The sequence below is a fragment of the Pipra filicauda genome, unplaced genomic scaffold, assembly GCF_003945595.2.
Source record: "Pipra filicauda isolate LSUMZ 115617 unplaced genomic scaffold, ASM394559v2 scaffold539_size335297_pilon, whole genome shotgun sequence".
NCBI classification, from domain to species: Eukaryota; Metazoa; Chordata; class Aves; order Passeriformes; family Pipridae; genus Pipra; species Pipra filicauda.
Genome location: NW_024104686.1, coordinates 266,661 through 282,869, shown reverse-complemented (window position 1 = coordinate 282,869; position 16,209 = coordinate 266,661). Strand labels below are relative to the sequence as shown.

Genomic DNA, 16,209 nt, shown 5'->3' with positions numbered 1-16,209 from the left:
GCAACGTTCTTGAAGCTCCATGGAGAAACAGGAAAGCCTGTTGTGACCCTCCACACAGCCTACTCCACACTCAGTACTGAACTCTGGTTTTAAGACAGTCGTCACTGCTACAGACACCAACAGGGCTTCATCTCGAGATTTAGGGAGGTCAGCACCAGCCTATGAGCATTCCCAGATCATTATCACACCACACAGTTCAGGTACTGTGCTGGAGAATCTCATGAGGGTGAGTCTGGGGAAATAACTGGCAACTCTGAAGACTTCACTATAATAGCTCAGTACAAAATCGATTGACTTGCCAACTAAACAGCAAATGGAGACTTTGCCTTCAATAACAATGAAGATGTAACAATGTCTACCACAGATCTGTCACAAAAGAACCTTTCCGGAGTTGTAGTGAGAGAAATGCCTCAACAAACACTAATCCTGCAACTCATATTTGCAGGTTGAGCTATAAAGCCCAATGAAGAATGCTCTTGACATAGTTAGACTTAATTTGTTCTCCCTTTGGATTTGTTCCATACTGACACTCATAGCTCCTGAGGGAAAATAGCTCCTAAGGGAACATTGACTGACTTAGTAGTGCGACAGACTGCAAAGTGCTTTCTTCAGGCTGTCCTTCCTCAGGATTTTCTTAGGAACATACATGTTGCCAAATGCATTTAGGGAGAAATCCCACTTGCCAAGACTCAAACATGGGTAACCTCTGTCCCTCAACAAGTCACCTGCACCTAAAGCACTGAACACTTCTGACACTTCGAGATCTCCCTCTTTGGTTTCTAAGATTACAAACCTGTGGAACCCTGTTTCTGGGTCAGAAACTTCACTGCTAAGGTACATTTCTTCCATGGCCTTAAGACTTTTTTTAATTCAGTTTAACACGGGCGGAACTCCAAAGGTAATTGAAGATTGCAAGTACAGTAATAAATAAAGTTAATATGTAGCTACAACTGGCAGAGGAGTTTATTTGTTATATAATTTTATATGTAAAAAGCATGGGGTTTTTCTTACAAAACTGAGTATCTACACCAATCTCTATGAGCAGAACAGTAATTTCTCACTTGAAAACTATTATGGTAAATCTTGGCCTTACTTTTCACATAACAACAGCGAATGGCAGCAAAGCCAACACCCCAAGGATTAGAGATGAATAGCTACATTTATGAAAACCTATTCTGGGAGACTTGGCTGCATTTCAACCATGTTCATCTCCCTCCTGACGGTGAATAAACTGGCCAGGTCAGAAATAGTTTCACTGATTTCACTTGGCTCACCAATCATTTCCAGAAGAAAACAGAAGACAAAACAGTGTTTACCAAGGGTGTTAATTTGCAACAAGTGTTAAATTTCATGGTAATTTTTGGAAATGCATGACAGCCAAATACACAGGTAGACTTAACATGCCTGACCACAAACATACCTCTCATTCCCAAAACTGCTCCAGGACAGAAACTTTCTCGCTACAGCACAACTCTTCTGCCTTTATGTGCCAACGCCAGTCGCTCAACAATGTTAAAAATTAGAATGACATCTTTTAAACTCTTTTTCAGGATCTCTACATGGTGGTACTGTTCTACAAGGCAACATTAGAACCCTACATTTGTAGAAAAAGACATCTAAGTGCTGCTTTTAAGTCACCAAAACAAAATGGGAAACTTCCAGAAAACCATGTGGCTGGCAAATTTGATCTTAATGTTGGGTTTTTTTTGTCTGACCAAGCAATGCCAAACTCAGCAACTTTCATACAGGTGAGATGTGCCTTTAACCAACCCATGAAGTACCTTCTGTGTGCAACGGGAGCAAGTAACAGAATTTCTGGAGTGTCACAGAGTGATCCTGCCCTGAATATCCACAGCAAGCATCTGGTGACACATCAGTAAGTCCTCTCTGTCAACACCATGACACGCAATGGCTTCTTGCAGAGACGATGAAGATTATCAGGGTTCTCCACGTTGTGAGTTTGCTATTGATCAGGTCATTAGGTTGCTATAAATAGAGGTGCCTAAAACATCCTAACAAAACTGTCATAACCTAAAGCTCTCAACGCCTACCACCACACTACAGCACAGCCAGAGAACTAAACATCATTAAGTGCAAGCTGGGTACTGTGGGTTGGATTACACCGACTGCTGAAAGATTCTCTCCCAGACGAATAGTCCCTTTCTCCCGGAATTATGGAGAAACCGATAGTCTGCACATGCTGCTCTTACCCGCAGGTAGGAAAACCACCTGTGCTTTAGAGAGCAGGGAGACACACGAGGAGCAGACAGAACAAAAGCTGCACTTACTTTTTTTTTCATATACTTGTGCATCAAGTTGTGTATTTGGAACTGGTAAAGTGACTGTGCAGCTAAATCACCTCAACATCTGACTCACAGCACTCGGTTGAAGAGTTCAGCGATCTTCTCCTACGGACAGCAGTAATTCGAGCGGAATTTTCCTAAACCACCATCAGACTGCGGAAAACCGCTTTCCCTGACTACACATGGCTCACCCCACAATGGAAGAAAAAAAAAGAAAAAAGAAAGAAAAAAAAAAAGCCAGACTTGAAGGTTTTCAGCATCGCCTTCGCACAGCGAGCGGCCGTGCTGCAGTGCCCTACCTGGCGGCGGCAGGTGCTCCGTCACCCGGCTCGCCGCACACCGAACCCCGCGGGGTCGCTCCCTTACGCCCCGGGGCGCGGATCCGGCTCTCCCCGGCGGGTCGCGCCCGGCCAGCCCGGCGTCGCCCTCCGGTTTTGGCGGCGGATCCCGAGCCGGAGCCGCTCCCCGCAGGCACGGGCGGTAACAAAGCCCCGGCACAGCCGGCGCCGGGAAGCGCTGGCGCGACCCGCAGCCCACGAGCCCCGCGGGGAGCAGCGGCAGCCCCGCGGCTCCCTCCCCCGCGCCGCGGTCCGGCTGCGGGGAGCCCGGCCGTACCTGGCTGCTGCTCTCGGCCGGCAGGTTCCTCAGCAGGATCTTGCGGCGGTTGCTGAGCTCGCGGCGGGTGCTCTCCAGCCGCCTCGCCACCTCCTCGGGGCACAGCGGCGGCGGCTCCGCGGGCAACCCCGCGCCGCGCTCGGCTCCCGCCGCCATCTTGCAGCGAGCGGGGGGAGCGCGGGGCCGGAGCCGCCCTCGCCCTGCCCCGCCCGGGGAGCCTGAGGAAGCCCCCGCCGCCCACCCCGGCAGGGCCGGCCCGACCCCCGCCGGGGCCGCGGGGCCCCCTGAGGAGGGAGGGACGCGGGGCAGCGGGGGGAGGCTCCAGGCGAGCTTGGCGCTGTCTGTAACGGAGCTCCCGGGGGTGTATGCGGATAAACGGGAATTTCACAGAAGCACAGGATGCGTCAGGTTGAAAGTGACCACAGTGACTCGTCTGGTCCCACCTCCCTGCTCCAGCAGGGTCATCCCAGAGCACATGGCACAGGACTGTGTCCAGAGGGTTCTGGAATATCTCCACTAAGGGAGACTCCACACCCTCTCTGGACTGTTTGTTCAGTGCTCAGTCACTGCACAGCAAAGAAGTTCTTCCTCATGTCCAGGTGGAACTTCCTGGGCATCAGTTCCTGCCCCTCGTCCTGTTGCTGGGCACCGCAACAGGAGCAGAGCCTGGTCCATCTTCTGATACCTCCCTTTAGATATTTATACACATTAATGAGGTCCCCTCTCAGTGGCTGCTCTCGAGGCTGAGCAGCCCCAGCTCCCTCAGCCTTTCCTCGTCACAGACATGCTCCAGTCCCTTCATCTCTGTAGCCTCCACTGGATCTGCTCCAGGAGCTCCACATCCCCACTGCCCTGAGTAGCCCAGAACTGGACACAGCACTCCAGATGTGCCTCACAGCACTGAGCAGAGGGCAGGATCACCTCCCTGACCTGCTTCCTAATGCACTCCAGGATTCTGTTGCCCTCCTTGGCCCCCAGGACACACTGCTGGCTCAGGGGCAGCTGGTTGTCCACCAGGACCTTCTCTTCATTCCACCCCCACAGTAACACATCTTCAGATGGATTTTAGGGAACAACTCGAGTGCTCTGGAGGAATTTTGGGGCTCTGTTATGAAAGGAATTGCCCTAAGATCCATCCTGATGGAGGCCAAGACCAGGGCACTGTCCCTCTCCTTCACTGAGGCTCGATCTGGGTCACCTCACCCAGCAGGAATCATTCCCCAAATCCCCATCACTGACACCTTCCTTAGGTACTGATCCACCTGAAGGACTGAAATATGGATTTACAACAAAATTGAGCAGATCCTACAAAATCAGTTAGGCTGGAGAAGACCTCTGAGATCTAGTCCAACTTCTAATCCCAAACGAACCCAAGTGTTCCATCAGAGGTCAGGAGGCACAATGGCCCAAGATGATCTTGTCCTAATTTTATTCTTCATCAGAAACGTACCAAACTAATTAAAATCCATCAAAATGAGTAAACCAACACCTGGTGGCCCAAGTCCCCCTCGTGTGGCACAGCCCGACGTCCTGGTGGCTGGGCAGGCACAGGGCTGTGACCTGTGATGAAAAGGAGCCCAATGTCCCAAGAGAAGGGCAATATTTCTGGGAATCACTATAAAATAAGTTTTCCCATCTACGTCTGTAGAAACATTTCAGTACATTAGTCAGCACTCCCTTTAAAAAATAAAATAGGTTGTTCTGTTGGAAAATCCATTTCTCCTTTAGCACAGTTACTCGTTTGTCATTTACAATACAGTAAATTTAGCTCTTAACATTGTCATCATTGCTATAAAGGAATAAAAAATAATTTAAATACTTGTATCCATTTTTAGACATGAGGCCGACCACAAAGAACAGGCAAAAGAGAATCCAGACCTGAAAAATAATAAGTCTGATAAAGGAAATTGGAAAAAAATGCGGAGTTAAATTGAGTGCGTGTGACTGAGTTCTTATCACAAAAATCTAATTCCGAAGGATAATTCTTGATTAGGTTTAAAGTGCCATTTCAAAGACATAATTATCAGTTGCAGATTAAAAAACTCCACCAAATAAGTGGGTTTAGAAATTGCTTTAGCCCAAAACAAAGCAAGTTAAGACTACGAAGTATGTTGGACCTTCATTAGTTCTAAAATTAATTTAAAACTACTGAGCAAACAATAATCGAGGTACTTTTTGGTGTATTATTAAAAAAATTGTCAGCTGACAAGCTTCTAATCAAGGGATTCCTTTTCCGTGATTTTTTTAACAGGTTATGTCCCTCCTCCTTCAATATTTGCATTCTTTTGAATGAATTTTTGGAAATCAGAGGTGTGCAGGACATTTGTAAAGAGTTCATGTGTTTGTCACAGGAGAATTTGAAAACTGCTACATTCAGCCTGTCCTGAACAATATCAGCTTCACCTTCAAAATTAAACCAAAACCAGAAAAAGTTATAATCACAAATTATTAGTGTGAGATCTGATATAAAGATAATTTTGTATTTTTAGAAAACCAAGATTTTTATAGGTCACCATTCTTTGAGAAATGTGACTGAAAAATATGTATATACCTGCTATTTTTAAAAATTTCAGGTGAAGATATGCATTTTAAAACTATGACATACCTGCTAGTAACTTTACGAACTGATTTTCAGGTCAAGCGATGAAATTGAAGTAGAGATGCTATAAACTGTCTCCTCAAAACCTGTCTGAAGCTTATCATCAATTACGTCATGTAAATTATTCTGGGATCACAAAAAAGGAATACTCTCCTAGAAATACTGAAGCATGTAACTATCTCCTCAAAAATAGTAATCAGACTAAGCTATTCCAGTGCAAATCACGAATCTACTCAAACATCATCAAATTTAGAGAAGCTAAGGAAGGAATTAAAGCAGAATAATTAATTTCACCATTAATTTTTCCAGTTTGAAGGTGGACACTGCTTCACCTGTACACCACTGATCATTAATCCTACCCACAGCAATTACCCTCTCAAAAACTGCCTTTTTTGGTCTTTTTTTATGGGCTGCAGGTCCTAAATGAAAGCCAGCAAAGATAAAGTGTGTTGCTAAAAAAAATAGTTCAGAAATGAATAGTTTGATATTAATGGCAAAACTAAAACTCGTGCAATATGATTTGTAAAGAGTTCCAGAGAAACTATAGAAAATAAGAATATACTCAAAGAAATGTAATTTTTTTTTTGCTTAGAGATATATACTTAAAAAGATTGTATTTGGTAGGTCAAAGTATTAATTTGTTTCTCCTCCTAATGTTCACGTTCTGTTCTGTTTACAGGTGGTTGACATTCCACAAGTCAATAAAGGAATTGCCTGCACTAAAAGGCAGCTACAAAGTGCTGTGTGAAGAGAGAAGGAAATATCCAGGATATTCCCACTGTCCATGGAGCAGCTGGAGCAGGAAAGTAACTCATGGAGGTAACTCATGAAGATGGAGAAGGAGGTGAGCCACCACCACCTCATGGCACCCAAAATCAGGCACCAATACCCAACTGGCCTGAGGAAATATTCCCTCTTGAACCCAAATATCAGCCCTGTTTTGACCTGCACTACCCTCAAGTAGCTACCTGAAGGATTAAACTATAATTTTAAATATAAGAACAATCAAAATTAGGAAACCATAAAGTAAAATACTTTATACACAGTTAAATACTTTATACACAATTAAATTGGTAAGGTTAAAGAGTCCTTGCTAACCCATGCTGTGAGAACTGACACAGGTTAGGGAACCTCTCACACACACCCATGTGCTGCTACACCTGCAGGAGTGGGAAACACCTTCAGGAAGATGCTGAGATGGTGGGACTCAGGATGAAATGCAGGTCTCCAAAAAAAAGAGCTGTACCTGGAGAGAGCAAAAGCAAAAAAGCACTATTGAAAAAATAGCAGAACACTCCAGCAGAACAGCAAATGTAACTTTAGTTGTGCTACTGACCTGATGCTGTTACACAGATAAGCCACTTTGTAGTAATTTAATTTAATTTAATTCAATTCACTAAATTCCTTGTTAATTAACCACAGCAGTTGCTCTTGCAGCTCTTCTAAGCTGAAGATTAATTTCCTCCTGCTTCTGCAGCCTTGAAGTCATAAAGGCCGTATATATATATATATAAAAATTTTTATGGAATGAGTATGTTAGAATTGTGTCACAAGTGTTCTTTTGGAATTAAAGGTGCAGTCAGGCATCATTGTCCAGGTTGGTCTAGTGGAAGATGTTCCTGCCCGTGGCAGGGGGTGGAACGAGATGAGCTTTAAGGACTCTCCCAACTCAAACCAGTCTGGGATTCTATGATTCTGTCTTCAAAAGTACAAACAGGTTCAGATCTGTACAGATAAAATAAAAGCCAAAAATTGAGAACATCTGCTGGATCTAAGACCCAGCCTGATGTTCCCATGTATTTGAGATACAGGGAATGTATCTGTGGGCTCTTTAGGTAAGTGATTGCTTATATGAAAGAGAAATTAAACAATTTTATATAATCTGAAACCACATGGATTGGTGTTTCCTGCAGTGAGGGTGTGGAATCCATCAGTTGCTGTATATTCCATAAAAATCATGGATTACCAGCACCACTTCATGTCAGCAAAACATAAACAATCCCATTCTCTTTATACTGTGCCCACTGTTTCCTGCTCCAGCTGCTCCTTTTGTTTCATAAAGACACTGAAATTTTGAACCCAACAGATGTAGATTCAGTTGTCAACACCAGTAATTAGTTGGGTGATGATCCTCCAGATGCTCAATCATCTCACAAATGCATACACCAGAGGTGCCAAAACAAGTTCCTTTGCCCATTTTCCCAACAAATTTCAATACATTTGACATCTCAGTGCACCATTCCATAGTGCAGTAACATGCCCAAACATGGGATGCTTCTTTACTCCTGCGGTTTTCCTCCATACAGGCACAAAAACACTTCAAGTGACTGTGCCCAGAGCCAAACATTTTCTTTTAAAGTGGAACCTGACGGCTTTTAATTCGCCATAACACTGCTCCTAAGTGTTAGGAATGATGGATTATCTCAGGAACAGCCTGGTTGGGAACTTCTTCTCAGGTTCCATCCTGTAACTCAGTGGTCTGTGAGTAAATAATAAAGAGATGGAGGAGGTAAGAACTATAACTTGCAAAGTGAGTAACTATTCCAAGGAAATCATTACACTGGGCCATACTGTAATGGGCTATTTTGGGACTCGTGGTCTTTGCAGTACAATTTATGACCTTTGTTGCCTAAGGCATCATTAGCAAATCTCTGTGGTTGTATTTAAAGGCAGCAAAATGAGAGTAAATATTAAAACAAACCACCCCAAATTGAAGCCAAATTCTTGAATAACAACTGAGAACAAAGGAAAAGAAGATCAAACAAATATTTTAAGTACAGTTCTCTTCAATGAATGGCCTAAGGGAACCTCTGGGTTCTTTCTCCTAAATCAATGCCCTCCCTGCTTTAAATCACCATTCTTCCCTCATAGGCTTTATTTTTCTTCATTCAACTTCAAATTTAGTCATAACTTATTGGCACAATAGCAATTTTGCTATTTCAAAAAAATTCAAATGTTTCTTGGATTTCTGGCAAAAGCAAGTACAGCCCCACATTTCTACCCAAAGTATTTTTATTGGCCAGCCCAATAATGTGCTGCAAAGGGTAGTTTCAAACCATTCTGTCTCAGATTCCCTAAAAGGGCCAGTTTTCTAGGAAATGGAAACTGATAGTGATAGTTCACAGGGAGTTGTAAAATCATTTCACATTAAAATATAGGGAAATTATAATAATGGGTTAAAGCATTCCTTAGGGTAAATAAATACATCTCAATTACTATCTCATTTACAACTCCTTGGATCTGGCTAATTATAAACTTGGAGAAAATTTGCTGTGAAAACTGAGTAGCTGGGATGTCCTGGGAGTGAGCAGCAATTAGTTTGGATAAGATAAACCAGTACATGACTTATCCCTGCCAGCAGAGGTTGGAATTTCAAACACCCCCACAATATTTTGTCCTTAAAAATGCTGTAACTTATTAAATACGGAAAAACTTGTTAAATATGGAAAACTGGCCTAAAGGAGGGAATGCAAGTGAAACCTTCCCAAAAAATATATGAGATTTTCAAATGTTCTGCCCTTCAGTTATAAAAAGGTTTCCATAGAGACTGTCATCCAATATGCCTTTTTGCCATAAACACACTCACTGAAGTGTCTGACTTCTCCATGTTCATGGGAGCAAAATAAATCCATCCCCTTCCTGTTTTCCAGGTTCCCTGGCTGAGGTTACGGCAGCAACCCATTTTGCCTTGTTTTTGGAGATTTCCTTGATTCTGCTGCAATGGAAATAAACACACTTAACGAGGTTATTATTATTTGCAGCAATTAGATAATGCTGTTTAATTACTCAACCCTTAATCTCACCCAGTTGCATGTGATTTGCATACATTATGCCAAGAGAATTGATATTGGGAGCAAAGGAATCAAAGTGTCAGAATGCTGGAAAAGTGAAAATAAGTGTATTAAAACTATTTGACTGCATTCCCAGTTTCCTGTTCTCGGTGTCAGCTCATCTTGGGGTGTCTGCACCTCTGAGTGCAGTGGAAGAGTTTTAAAATTAGCAAAATCCATCAGTGTTGGCCAAACTGGAAATACTTGGCAGTCTGAGCCTGTTGTTCAAGTGGTGCAACAGTGCCTGGGTTTAGAGGAGAGACAGACCATCAGCTTTATAAGGATGTGGCAAACCCCTTTCTGTGTTCTCTGTGGGGACCAGGGACAGGACCCCAGGGAATGGCCTGAAGTTGTGTCAGGGCAGGTTTAGGTTGCATCTTAGAAAAAGGTTCTTCCCCCAGAGGGTGGTTGGGCACTGAACAGGCTCCCCAGGGCAGTGGTCACAGCACCAAGGCTGCCAGAGCTCCAGGAGTGTTTGGATGATACACTGGGGCAGCTGGTGTGACTCTTGGGGATGGTCCTGTGCAGGGCTGAGAACTGGACTCGATGATCCTTGTGGGTCCCCTCCAACTCAGCATCTCCTGTGATTCTATACCTTTTTTCATGCAAACTGCTGGTGAAAACTGCTGACTCAACATTTTTGGAGGCCAAGGTTCCCTTTGTACGTGGAGCAGCTGTTGCACTCCTGCCAGGTGAGGGGTGAGGTATAAGGTTCCTGCCCTGGCTTTTTGGTCAGCAGTTTCTCTTCCCTGCTATCAATCCTGTTGTTCCATCAGAGACAATCACAGCGGAGAGCACTTGCTCCAGGAACCTGGTGCAATTGCCAGTGTCAGCTATAAAAATTGACAATAAACCAGAGCCAAGCAGGATTGTTCCTGATGGCTCCCAGTTCCCAGAGCGATCCCATCCACTGCTGCCACCAAGGAAACCAGCCCAGGGATAACAGTGAATTTTCCCCCAGCATTTAGATGAGGCCACTCTGAGCTGAAGGCGGAAACTTCCAGATCTAAGACGTTCCACTTCTGCCATCAAATTCCTGCTTCTGTTCTGCTCAAGTCAAAGTGGTATCCAAAGTGGTATCCACTGTTCCATGGGGCTCTTCTCCCGAGGTGGAGCCGGTTCTGCGCAGGCTCTGGCACCCACAGCAGTTGTGTTTGGCACCTCACTAACGAGGCAGGGCTTGGAGGACTTCACTCTTGGACTTGAGTGTCGAAATTCCACTGCAGCCTTGGCTTCAGGAACACCAGCCCTTCTGGGCCAAGGTCCTTCCGTGACTCAGTTCAAGCACAAAGCAGAGAAAATAATTACCTCTCATCGCGCCAGAGGGCTGCAAATAAGGAATATGAAATATTCCATGGCACTTATGTTCCCTTCTCACAGTTTGGGTGCCTGGCAAAGGGGGGGTTTGTGCAGCAAAACAACGCAACAGTTACCGAGTTAACTGCTGTGGGAATTAATATTCCAAACATCACTGACAGCCCAGTGCAGGCTCCTTTGAAAATCCCAGCCATAGCTGGAATTCTCTTTTAAAAACAAATTAAATGGGTAGCCAAGAGCTATGAACACTGCAAATTAATCTTTGCACTTGCAAACAGCCTTTTGGATTACCTGCACTCTCTTAACTTGATCCAGGACTTTTGCATCCTATTTTTTTCTCCCTTTTCCATATTTGCTGCCAGTTTACTCTCATAATTTGTCCTCCGACAAATGCACTTTCTCTCCTCATCCCCATTTCTGGGTCACTTTACAGAATAAAGCCTTTGAAAGCCCGAGGTCTCCTTTTGACCAGTTATAGTCACAACTCTTGCTGCATGTGAACCTCTCCTGAATTCTTATCCATCTTCTCTCTCCTTGCCAAGGGCAAGGGTAAAGATAATATTTCATGGCTTAAGTGGCCTTATAAAATGTTCATGGGCAATTTGTAACAGACTCATCTTTCCAAATCACACTTTTCATCCAGGCAAGGGCATAAACAAATAAAAAATCATCTCAAATGATCAAATCCTCTCAATCCATTTCCAAGCAATGTATTCTGCCCATATAAACAGCTTCTCCATGGGCAGGCAGCAGGTTACTTGGATATGGGAAAAATCAATACACTTTCAGTGCTCAAATACTGAAAGCATCGAGTCAATTTAACATTAATGATCACGAATCAAAGGCAATTCTTGTTTTCATTTCAAAAGAACCTTTTTTTTCAACAGGAATAAGAGAAAACCTACAGGAAATTAATACATCTATGCTGCAAAAATGAAATAAGTGGAAAATTAATGGTTATAAAATCTGAACAGTTATAGGGAAGGAGGATTCAGGGTTTAACTGCTTGTTTTATGATCTTGCTCCTCAGTCAACACAGTAAAATAATGATGGGGAGGGAAGGCCATGGCAGCAACACAGGCAATAAAAATGAAGAGCTATCATGCAGCTTCTTATAACGCTAATTACACCCATTATCAGGTTTTGGTTTAAATGAACAATCATATCTTTCCCAGCATTCCTGCTGGGACAAGGTCAGCTGTCAGCATTTGGAGATGGGATTTGGCACACCTCTAAATCAGTTTTCCCTGTAATTACTCTTTAACAGCAAGAGCTTTGGCTCTTCTCATGACCTTCAAGTTTAAGCAGAGTTGTCAGACCCCTCAGATCAAGTTTGTATGTCCTAGAGGAAATGTGACCAAAGAGCAGCGAGGAGCAGCTCCAGAAAAGCTTTTAAGGGAAAAGGGGGGATTTATTGCTGTGACTTCCAAGAGGTTCTGCAACCTGCTGCATTTCTGGCAGAGGTGCAACAGAACCCTGCAAGCACCTTCTGCTAGCATGGAATGTGAAGAACCACCAAAAAATATCTTCACTGATACAGTATTGTAGCTAAAGTAATTAATATTATGCCATTTTCCAATGTACAGAGTCACAGAATATTCTGAGTTGGAAGGGACCCACAAGGATCACCAAGTCCATCCTTACTGATAATATTTCTGATACATTTTGGTCAAAAATTACTTGTCCCACTAGAAAACATAGCAGAGATATAATATGCCAGTGTGGATGAACAAACACAGGTTGTACATATACATTTAACAGTGCAGTTTAATTAGAGCTGGACTTAACGACCTGCTTCTCACTATGAATGTGCTCCACAGACTTACCTGGTTGGAATCAACATCAGCACTGGAACAGACCAAGCCAAAGGTGTGTTCTTCTTTCTCTCAGTTTGTATTTTCTATGCATGACATAAATTGCAACTGGGGAGCAAATACTTAAGTTGAAGAACTTCATCTGCAGAGTGAAACTCATTCGTCTGTCTGTAGATGGGCAAAATATAACTTAAATTTGGCTTCACCTGCCACAGACACTTCTGTGGTGTGGGAACAGCTTTGGGCTGAATTCCACCTCCTGTGGTTCACAGAGCTGAACAAATAATGTCCTTGCTAGAACTTCCCTGATTTATGCCTGAATTTTAGAGAGAACAACTTTATGAGTTCTATAGGACAAAAAGAATCCACAAAACATCTTGTTTGATGTTTCACTCAAACTCTTATTAAAACTCAGAGGTGAACAGTTTCTATGCTGAAAGCAATTTTCCCTTCATGCTTAAACATTCTGCATCCTGGCTGTGTTTGTTGTTCTTTGTCTAGCAGCAAGATTAAAATCATGCATTTTCTTCTGAAGGCAAACCTGACAAAACAGCCACTTTGTTCACTATCCACCATCCAGGCTGATTTTGGACATAAAATTAGAAATTCTAGCAAGCTGGGTCTAGAGATTGACACACAGGGCATCAGATGCAGAGCTCTGAGAGCACAAAGCAGAGCTCAATAGATTCTGCAGCTGCCTGGTCAGCAAAAAGCCTCCACCTAATCCTATACAAACACAGAATGGCAAATCCAGAGCCACGGAGCTTTCAGGAGCAGATAAGAAAAGAAAACCCTGAAATTCTTGGCTTTGGTGAGTCTGTGCAGTGGCTGACCACTTCCAGAAATGTTCGCTTCCTAAATAATGACCAACAAGCTAAAAAAAAAAGGCTTTAAAACTTACATCGATATTGTCATTTATATGTAAAGTTTAGATCTCTCAAGGCTGTTGGTAGAGGAACCTGAGTGAATTTTCAGTCCTGTTACAGCACTTTTTCAGCCAGAAAAGGAAACTGAGACGGAATCATTTCCATGTAGCCACTATTCACAGATCTATACTTTATATACAGTTTATTTCACTAGAGATTTTAATTTTATACATAGTATAAAGGGGTATCCTGGTATCACACATATAGTTATTTTACTGTACTGTTTAAGAACCAATTTTTACATAATACAGTATTAAGTACCATATTAATTAAAACAAGTGATTTTTAAAAAAAACCTACATATAAATGGATGTTTATCATATGCACAGTGCAAGAGTGTTTTTATATCCTCATAATCACAAAATGTGAATCTAAAATACAACACTGATTTCAAACTAATTCATAATTACGATGCCCTGTGTTGTAGACATTGATTAATCTTTGTTTGAATTACCAAGCAATGTTAAAATTCCAGACAAACAGCAGCAGCTTCTCATGATGATTTCAAGATTTCTTCCACAGTAACCCAAGTTTTACAAAACACTGGTTTATCCCTACTTCTGGTCTCAACAGTGTCCTAAAGAAACAGGAGAATGGCACAGATTCCATCTGGGATTATCTGGCAACTAATGCTAAATAAATTCTTTATTACTTCCACACAGGAATCCTTTAAGGATGATCAAAGAGGTAAAGCTGGAGAGATTTATGGGCAGAACTTTCAGAATTTTAGTTATGGAGTACAGGATTTCTCCTCTGCAAATCGGAAGACAATACTGTAATAAGAATCAGGTTGGAATATTTACAGAAAACCATTGTGGAAAAGAAAGCATTCCTAATGTAAACACCGAGTCAGAAAGGACTTCTTCATTTTCCCATTGCAGAGTGGGGCACTGGATGAACATCAGCTAATAAGGAACAGATGTGTCTCCTTTAGAAGAACCACTTCACCATCACAGGATGCATGTGGTGCTTGTTGAGAATTGCTAACACATTTTCTCCCTCCCTCCCCCCAAAGTTTGAAGTTCAATAAATAGTAGAAAAATAATCCTTTACTTAAAAATCTTGAGATGCATTGTCCCAGGTTCCATACAGCAATGTCGGAGCAGGGAACTTTCCACACGCAGAGAAACCAACAGCCCTCCCCCCTGCTCTGTCTGGCACTTCTGTAGCCTTCAGCTGCACAGATTTCTGCTCTTCCAGTTAAGGAAACCAAATCATCTCTGGCTCTTTTAAGCGCTCTCTCTCTCTCCTCTTGGCTCAGCACAAAGCTCCAGCTGCTGTATAAACTCACGGCCCCGCTCCTGGAGGTCTAACGTGCCTCCTGCTCCATTCCATTCAATGTTTTGGCAGGTCCATTCATCAAGCACGTCTCCAGTTCAGAGCCAACCTTACATTTATAAAAATGTAAAGCTTTGATGCCTAAGTTTACTGGGGAAGTCAGTGAAGTTGTCCCAGGGGAGCAGCACAGCCCCTGAGCTGCTCAGCAGTCCCGTCCCTCGCGCCGTCGGCCATCAGCACTCGGCATCCACAGTGTGTACCGTGACCGCAGCCTGCAGGTGGTGGCTGTGGTGGAGGGTTGGGTGGTGCAACCGGTAGTGGTGGAACTTGTGGCTCAGCAGGGCGGCTGTCTGGGGGGGGGTGTCCAGGTCCAGGTCTTCGTCGTGGTTCCCGACGTCAACGCCGGCCGACAGCGGGTCGTTGTTGCACGGAGGGTTCTCGCTGTCCTCCTGAGGGCTCATCGTGCTGTAGCCTAAGGAAATGAATCGGCAGCACGGAGGGTTAAAAGCGAGACTAAAAGGTCTGACTGCTGCACCCTTCATGGAACCAGACACAGAGTGCTTTACAGAGAGAATAAAACTACTTTCCTTAATAAACAGAAAAACAAAAACAAAACCTTCCCCTCCTGTAAGTCTATAATGGGTCCCTTTCCCTGCCACCATCTTTGGTTATAAACTTTGGGTCTGTACCACCCCAAACAGTAACAAGAACCATGTGTTCAGCAATTTGTTACAGCAGAATTGTTGGCACCGATTTCAAAACCAAAACATAAGATACCACCCCAAAAAAATCTGTTAGATATTACCTGGATTTTTAAACAGACAAGAAATAAGTGGGATCCACTCCCACATACCTCTGTTCCTACCATCTACACCTTTCCTGGATTGCCAGTTACTGTATCTGGAAGCAGCAGAATCTCTTCACATCATTGTGTTTTATAATCTTAGTATTTAATTTTTAAAAGGATGAGAGCACCTTTCACCTGTGAGGGTCTGTTGGCAAAATCCAAGCACGTGTGTTTAATGCTGGGGAGCTTTCCATACTTAAGGAAATCTATGGAATCCTCCTGGGAGGGTTTCAAACAGCAGGTCCATTAAGCCAAACTGTACTGACACTTCCCACTGAACTCATGCACGTGGTGCAATTAACTCAGGGCTCTCTTTTGGCTAAAATATCTGCTACTGGAGTCTAAAAAGTTAAAAGAAACAGATCCGGAGTGGTGAGACATCCATTCCCTGGGATATCCTAAGGAAATGATGTCATTGGAAAGGCAGCTAACAGCTAACCCTTGCAGGCTCAGCCAGGAAACTGTTTCCTAACAGGTCCCTTTCCATTGAAACAGGTGCTTCAAGTTACTGGGAGATTTGGATTTAATCACTGAAACCAGCTATTTCCAGCCTGCAGTACAAACAAATCCACCTCAGTATCTCTAAATGGAGAAACACAAGTGCAATTTAAACGGAAATATATCTTGCTTTAAACAGAAAAATAATCCTTCTCAAAAACTGAGGAACCACTGGTGCTTCT

General features: G+C 43.3%; 2 protein-coding genes and 1 long non-coding RNA gene across 12 annotated transcripts in view; 1 reads left to right on the top strand and 2 right to left on the bottom strand.

The window, feature by feature from the left end:
* RAVER2 (ribonucleoprotein, PTB binding 2) overlaps positions 1-3,124 on the bottom strand; it is a 28,268-nt gene extending 25,144 nt beyond the window's left edge. For 3 of the 7 annotated variants that reach the window (XM_039387170.1, XM_039387173.1, XM_039387171.1), the window contains exon 1: positions 2,919-3,124. In XM_039387170.1, coding sequence (XP_039243104.1) covers positions 2,919-3,074 — 156 coding nt within the window. In that variant the 5' untranslated portion in view covers positions 3,075-3,124. The remainder of the gene's footprint in view (positions 1-2,918) is intronic. The other 4 variants (XM_039387174.1, XM_039387172.1, XM_027747951.2 and 1 more) reach the window with 3 other exon arrangements.
* Positions 3,125-3,796: 672 nt separating this feature from the next.
* LOC114002147 lies at positions 3,797-12,587 on the top strand. 3 transcript variants are annotated; one of them, XR_005565775.1, is made up of 4 exons: positions 3,797-4,168; positions 6,197-6,361; positions 7,824-9,261; positions 12,485-12,587. It is a non-coding gene; the product is annotated as an uncharacterized LOC114002147 (long non-coding RNA). The 3 variants fall into 3 exon arrangements; XR_005565774.1 differs by having other exon boundaries at positions 3,797-4,852; XR_005565773.1 differs by lacking the exon at positions 3,797-4,168 and having other exon boundaries at positions 5,166-6,361.
* Positions 12,588-13,519: 932 nt separating this feature from the next.
* CACHD1 (cache domain containing 1) overlaps positions 13,520-16,209 on the bottom strand; it is a 93,685-nt gene continuing 90,995 nt past the window's right edge. For both annotated transcript variants that reach the window (XM_027747946.2, XM_027747947.2), the window contains one exon: positions 13,520-15,154. In XM_027747946.2, the coding sequence (XP_027603747.1) occupies positions 14,916-15,154 (239 nt within the window). In that variant the 3' untranslated portion in view covers positions 13,520-14,915. The remainder of the gene's footprint in view (positions 15,155-16,209) is intronic.